General features: G+C 42.1%; 1 protein-coding gene across 1 annotated transcript; it reads right to left on the bottom strand.

The window, feature by feature from the left end:
* Positions 1 to 742: 742 nt before the first annotated feature.
* Positions 743 to 6,894, bottom strand: LOC134649026 (uncharacterized). The gene is made up of 2 exons (XM_063503722.1): positions 6,544 to 6,894; positions 743 to 6,417 (listed from the first exon to the last, which is right to left on the bottom strand). Exons 1-2 carry the CDS (start codon positions 6,592 to 6,594, stop codon positions 1,018 to 1,020), a joined length of 5,451 nt encoding a protein of 1,816 aa, XP_063359792.1. The 5' UTR covers positions 6,595 to 6,894; the 3' UTR covers positions 743 to 1,017.
* Positions 6,895 to 6,917: the final 23 nt, after the last annotated feature.

Here is a 6,917-nt window from a genome sequence, read left to right as displayed (position 1 = left end):
AGTAGTATACGCTTAATTAGTTTGTGGTTTATTAGAACTTTGTGTCGAAGATTCAGTGCAAAGCAATGTGCAAAAAGTATAAATTCAGTGGTCGAAGTTAGGTACAGTCAGCATCAAATGGATAGTGACGGCCAAAGTGGCCAAATTTATCGTAACACGCCTTTGTTACCATTGAAATAAGGACGTGTTCCGACATATTTGGCCGTCACTATATATTTGATGCCGACTGTACCTACAGGTCAGCTTCATACTAAGGCGATTCTCATACTGCGACTGCGCTGATGTTTGGTGATTAAGTTTAACTGGAGAATCTTGATCTAGCTAGTCTAGACAGTTGAAATTTTCACAGATGATGTATAGTTTGCCAAAGTACTGTCTCATTTCAAACATAGACATAGATAATCATACTCTCTTTGTCTTACACTAGTACTAGCACTCAGAAAAGGTTGAGTATAGTTTTTTTTGTTATTATTTACTGACAAATTGGTTTGACCAACTATATCTCTGTTGCCGCTATAACAAATACTAAAAAGTACGGAACCCTCGGTGAGCGAGACCGACTCGCACTTGTCCGGTTTTGAAGCGAGCGAAGTCTGCTCGCTTACCTACCTCCCACTTCGCATTTTACCATATTTTACTAATTACTTTATAGTTTTATACAACTACCCTTGATCATCGCGTATTAGATAAAAAAGTATAATATATGAACGAAGGAACTACAAAATAAAATAAAATAAACTAGTTGGTATCAAAAATCGGATTTATATTTCCATTTTGCTGTATTGGTTAATGTCATTAACAATTTGCCAGGTTACAGATTTTGCCGCACAGCCGGTATCAAGCATAACATGTACTTTTTGTAACAATGATACATTTCTTCAGACCTAGTAACCTAAAACTTACACAGACTACCTACAAAGATATACAATAAAGGTAAAGCTAAAGTATCTACATCATTAATAAGTTATATACAGAATAACAATATGGTAAAGTTACATATTTACAACCTAAATTTACTTATCTGTAACCTGAGAAACTTTGATTTTTCCTACACTCGGGGCAGTACCACTTGCCCTTGGGCGGGACCATGATGCCGACGCACTCGAAGTGGAACCATTCGATGGCGCAGCCCTCGGCGTCACACGCGATCATCTCAGAGACCTCGTCGTAGGGGCAGCGGCAGTAGCAGTACACGCTCTCGCCCTCCCGCGCCTGCCGCACCGGCGGCCGCTGGAACGGGTAGGGCAGGCTCGACGTGCCCGAGTTCAGGTACGTCGGTGCCGGAGCCGGTGCCTGCACCCCGCCCCCGTACCCCGCCAGCGGCTGGAATATCTCCAACGCTCCTTCCTCACTCGAGTCGGAATCGCTAGAATCCATAGATTCAGAGTTCATTAAGATTCGCGGCGGCTCGGGATCGGGGATCGGAGCGGTCAATCTGATGTGGGTATGCGTGGGCTCCGGATAATTGTACATCCTATGGGAGAGAGTCGTTGAAGGCACATCTTTCTTAGCTTTATGCGTAACGGGCGAAGGCAAATCCTCTTTTCTCCACTCAAGTTTTGGAGGTAGATGCGGTTTTAATGCCGAAGTTGTCGCCTGCTGATTTCCGTCGTCTTCACAGTAGCCGTAAAATTTGTTGGGCACGCGTCTTCTCTTCGAAGCGCGCTTGCTACTATCGGACACGGAGACGGCTGGGGTACTCGGTTTCACGCTAGTCGGGGTCATGGAAGGGGATGGTATAGGAGCTTCCGGAATATGTACCGTGTTCGATTTCAAGGAAATCGTCATTTTGTTCGGTATCAACGGCGTTACAGGTGTCTCCATCTCGGATTTGGCAATAATGTCCTTAGGAATGTTCACTTTAATGGGGGCATGTTTCTTAGAACTCTTGGATTTCTTTTTCTTTTTGCTTTTCTTTTTACTGCTCGATGGTTTTTCTTTTATTTCACTTTGTATCTTGGGCTCGATTACTTCCTTGACTGGCGTGGCAGCGCGGCTCGGCTCTCCCGACACAGACCCTCCGTCCGACGGGGCGACAGACGCTAGAAGTAATAACTGGTTTCGTTTCTCCGCATGTAATTTATTGGCTAGTTTCTGCGGGTGCTCGTCGTAAAATTCTTCATCCGTTTCACTTTCGTCGGTCTCTAAATCTGTTTCATTGATAGGCGGTTCAGGCTTTTCTGGAACTAGTATCGGTGTCTCCGACATACCCATTACATCTACATTGGATCCATTGCTTAATCTTCTATTGGGTAGCGTTTTCCGTAGTTGCTTATTCTTTTTCTTCTCATTGCCAGATTCATCTGATGAATCGGAATCTGAAGAGCTAGACGACGAGGAGCCGCTGCTGGACGAGCAGCTGCAGTTGGAGCCGCAAGAGCAGCTGGAGTCACTGTCGCTACTGCTACTGCTCGATGACGATAGACCTCCGTGTCTCTTTTTAGGAGACTTTCTATTTTTCTTTTTGTCTAAACTGAACATATCTTCGTCACCATTTAAATCGTTTGGTATTAAGCAGTAATCATGGTCAGATTCACAAACGTGTTTCCTGATGGGGACTAATGGCGGTGTCTTTTCCTTCTCTGCTTTGGCCTGATACTTTTGTAAGTTGTGATAGATCTCTAAAACTTTCTCATGCTCAGGTTTCACCTCAGCAGGTTCAGCTTCCTCTTCTACTTTATCTGGAGCCACATTTGCGGCCGAGTCAACTGTGTCTGTCGTAGCAATAGTGGGATCTGTAATTTCCGGTTTTTCTTCATCAGCAGTTTCCTCATCTTTCACCACGGCCGGTACTGTAGCCGGTGGACCGCCACTGTCTGACTCGTCACTACTGTCACTTTCTGAGAGATTTAAAGCTGGCAGGTTTACATCCAAGAGCAATGCATCCTTGTCTTTTAACTTCTTTTTCTTAGACTTTTTAGATAATAGTTCAGAGCCCGGCTCAGATTTTATATCAGAAGTTCCAGCTTCTTCAGGCTTATCATTAACTAAATCTATGACAGGAATTGGATCTTTCCTATCGGCGGGATTTTGTTCAGCAGCGGTAGGGTTTTCTGCATTCAGATCTTCTGTAAATAATTTTTTTATGTGTTCATCGGCATGTTTCTTGAGAAGCTTTTTGGAAACAAATTTCTCTGTACAACCTTCTTCTGTGCAGACATGTGGAAACTCTTCAGAGTGGAATCTCTTATGGACTTTCAGATACACAGCTCTTGTGAATTGTAAGTTACATTCATCACATGCAAATACCGTTGGAGGTGTGCAAAAGTGGTACACGTGAGGCCACTTCTTTTGCATACATTTTTTGCACATGACACTTTCTGTTCCATGTTTCCAAAATAAATGTTTGGTTATATCTGGCTTATTTCTGTAGGCTATACCGCAGCGGTAGCATAAATGGTGCAGTTTATGTTTCCAAACATGGTTAGAAAGGCGCGATTGACTGTGGCAGAATTCTAAACATACATTACATGCATGGTGAATCTTCCTAAGGTGCACCATTAACCTAAACGACGATGGTATTGAATCTACATTGCACAAGCAGCATCTAAACTTAATTTCATACTCAGAATCATATGTTCCAGGGCATAAATGACATAATAACTCACTATAACTATAAAAATTAGATTTACACATAACACACAACAAAATTGTTCTCTGATGCATTTTCCGATTATGTAAATAGAGATCTTTGTGGACAGGAGTTTTAAAGAAACACTGAAAACATTCAAAGATGTGGTCAAAGTGAACACCTTCACTATTGTCTGCACTGTCATATGAGTCCAAGTTGATGTACACGGTACTGAGCTCCGCGGCGCCGGCTCGCACCTTGGCAGTGATGGTCTCTGGCAGCAGCTCCTCGGCCGTGATGCTGTCCACTGTGGCGCAGAAGCGGTGCTGCTCCACCATATGCAGGCATAAATGCTCACAGTTCACTGCAATCTTCCGCACATGATTACAATAAACACAGTTGAATATTGTGGAAGCCAAGAAAACTTTTAGTAGATCTTTAAGTGGGTACTTATCCAACGGCCTATCTAAATTCAGCTGAATCAATGGTAGCTCATCTGCAGTTGGATCTTCAACTTTAACATCAACATTTACATCATCAGTTGTCTCAGTCTTGGGCTCAGCTGCTACATCAGCAGGGATATCATCTGTTACTTGTATTGGCTCCTCTATTCCTGGATCAAGCTCTTCTTTGACATTCTCCAGTGGTGGTACAGAGTTTTCCGAAACTGTTGGTTCAGCTTCTAAACTCTGATTAGGTACAAGTGGTGGCTCTATGTCTTTTTGATTTTCATCAACTGTTAACTTATCCCCATAATCACTATCTGATGAATCGTCACTGGAAGAGTCCTTGTCCAAAAGTTCTTTAGGGACTCTCACAGTTAACTTGGGCACCCTGTTCATAGCATTATCATCCTCCACTTTGTTATCGTAAATTGTGGTTTTTATTGTGTTTTCTGGCTTATATTCTGGAGTTTTTGTAGTGTTTTCTAAATTATTGTTTAGAAGAGCCTTTAATGTGGTATCTTGATCATTTTCATATATAGTTGTTTTAACAAATGGGCTATCAGCTTTATCACAAATAGTCATTTTAATTGATGGTGTTTTTGGCAAAAAAGGAGTTTCAGGGATGTCTTTTTCATACCGGAAAGGAGCAAAAGTTTCCCTTTCATACCGCTGAGGAGGAGGAGTGTCTTTTTCAGAATGCTGTGGCTGGGGAGCATCTTTTTCATACCTCTTGGGAGGCCTCCTCATTCTGCTTGGTGGCTTGTTGGCACTATGCTGCCCAACAGTGGGATCAACAGTAGAATTAATAATTACTGGTGAATTTGCGTTGTTCAAACTTAATTTCAATTTTATGCCTTCCTTTTCCCTCTCAACAGGAGGACAAATTGGCTCTTCAGGTTTTGTTGGTGGTGGTATGAAAGATGGATTATATTCATTATGCCTTTCATCAGTCTGAGAGTCACTTTCTTCTGAGCTTTCAGAATTATCCTCTCCATTGTGATGATCATTGTGTATTTCTGAGCTTGGCTCTCTTGCTTGGAGAGGACTAGTGGGTTTAGTGCTAGAACTATCTAATTCCATGCCAGAATCTTTTGTATCTTTGCTGGTATCCTTGCCAGATGATGTGGAATTGTCAGAACTGATGCTAGTGTCACTGTGTAATGGCTCAGAATCATTTGTATTTTGTAAAACCTTACTACTTTGTGATGTCACCGTTTCTAATTTCTCTTCAACTATATCTTTTTTGTCAAATCTATTATCATTAACATGTTTGGTAAATTCTTTTGCTACTGTGGCAGGTCCATTAACTGATGAATCATTTGTTTTGGACTTTGTAACATTGTTGGGTTTCACTGCATTTTTACTAACAAGTACCGGCACTGGTTTAGGTTTCACATTGTTGCAATCATGGTTGAAAAAGTCATCCTTTTCACTGCAGATCTCATCACACATACAGCACATCAAATACAGAGTCCCATTGTAAACATTAAAAAAGTCTTCCTTGGTTTCATAGTTAAATTCCTGTACATTGTGCTTGTTGGTCAAATGTGCAGACAGTTTCTCAGCTTTTGAAAACATTCCTAGACAAAACAGGCAGATGTGTCTGTTGTGGACTTCTCTCATGTGAAGAAACAAATTCCAGTTTTCATAATATGTACCACATGCTGAACAGAGATAGACCTTCCTTGTTACCCTGGATGGGCCTCCAGTGCTTGCTTCTGTATTTGGAGCTGCCTCAGGACTCAGCGCAGGTTCTTTAGCTTGAGCCCGACATACCAGTTGATGTTCTTTCAACATAGCAAGGGTCTTGAATGACATGGAACAGCATTTCCGACACTTGAATTTCACCATTGGTTGTAATCCCAAGCTTTGGGCATATTCTTTCAATTGGGATCCCTTTTCCAGTTTACCTTTCTTGAACTGTGCCAGCTGACTTTTTGGCACGAGCCGGGGCACGGGCTTGTTGTGTTCACTATCATTTGCACTGTTATCAACTGTAGGCATGACATTGTGTAAGCGTTTTGGTATTAATTTAGGAACTCTGGGTAAATTATTCCTGGGTAATATACTTGGTTCAATGGGTTTGTTTACAGATGGTCTCTTCTTTTTCACTGTGCCACAATACTGTTGAGAGTTGTCCACAAAAGGCCGCTTGCCAAGGTGTATTCGCAAAGGGTTGATACGTTTTCTGATCCGGTCCGGGTGCGGCGCCTCGGCGCTGGCGCGGCGCGGGGCTGCGGGCGCGGCGCGCGCCTCACCGGGCGGGCTAGGCGGCCCGTCTTCCAGATCGTGCCCATTTGCAGTCAATTTAAAGCTCCTCTCGTCGTAACAGTTCGCCAAAGACGCTAACGCGTGTTTATCATCTTTCGTATTGGCATTATTACCATCTTCCATAGTTTTCTGAAAAAATTAAAACATGTGCTTACTTTTGACTGGTTAGAAACAAAAGACGTACTAAAGAGAGGCGGATTCAAAGCATTATTTAAATATTTATCACGATGATAACATTGTATACAATGACTTTACCTCTGAAATCGTACGTCCAGTACGAGTATAACAGTAAAGATTCGTTTCCATGCATCCGTTTTAGCGAAGCGCTCCTTACATCAGGCTTATTATGAGGCAGCCGCGAGCTGATCATTCCCGTAAAATGGCGTCACTTCGCAGAGCGAGGAATGCTCCTACTAAAGCCGTTCATTTAGGTCCGTCACGCCACTTATTTCACATTGCACAATCATTATTAAGTTTTCACATAATGTAAACAATCACAATTAAATTAATATAATTACGTTACGCTGTTTATTTCCCAATACATCGGAGAGAAATAAGAAACGCGTTACGAGAAGCTAATTCATGAACCATAGACTAAATTCTAACTTCTTAAATTTAACTTTTTTATG

Source organism: Cydia amplana, chromosome 6, assembly GCF_948474715.1.
Source record: "Cydia amplana chromosome 6, ilCydAmpl1.1, whole genome shotgun sequence".
NCBI classification, from domain to species: domain Eukaryota; kingdom Metazoa; phylum Arthropoda; class Insecta; order Lepidoptera; family Tortricidae; genus Cydia; species Cydia amplana.
This window is presented reverse-complemented; position numbering and strand designations above follow the sequence as displayed.

What these genes read in the sequence shown, in the direction of transcription:
- LOC134649026 (XM_063503722.1), bottom strand. Translation starts at nt 6,594, where the DNA reads ATGGAAACGAATCTTTACTGTTATACTCGTACTGGACGTACGATTTCA. An exon ending in CTGGACGTACGATTTCAGAG is followed by an intron (nt 6,418 to 6,543) that starts GTAAAGTCATTG and finishes TAATTTTTTCAG; the next exon opens with AAAACTATGGAAGATGGTAA.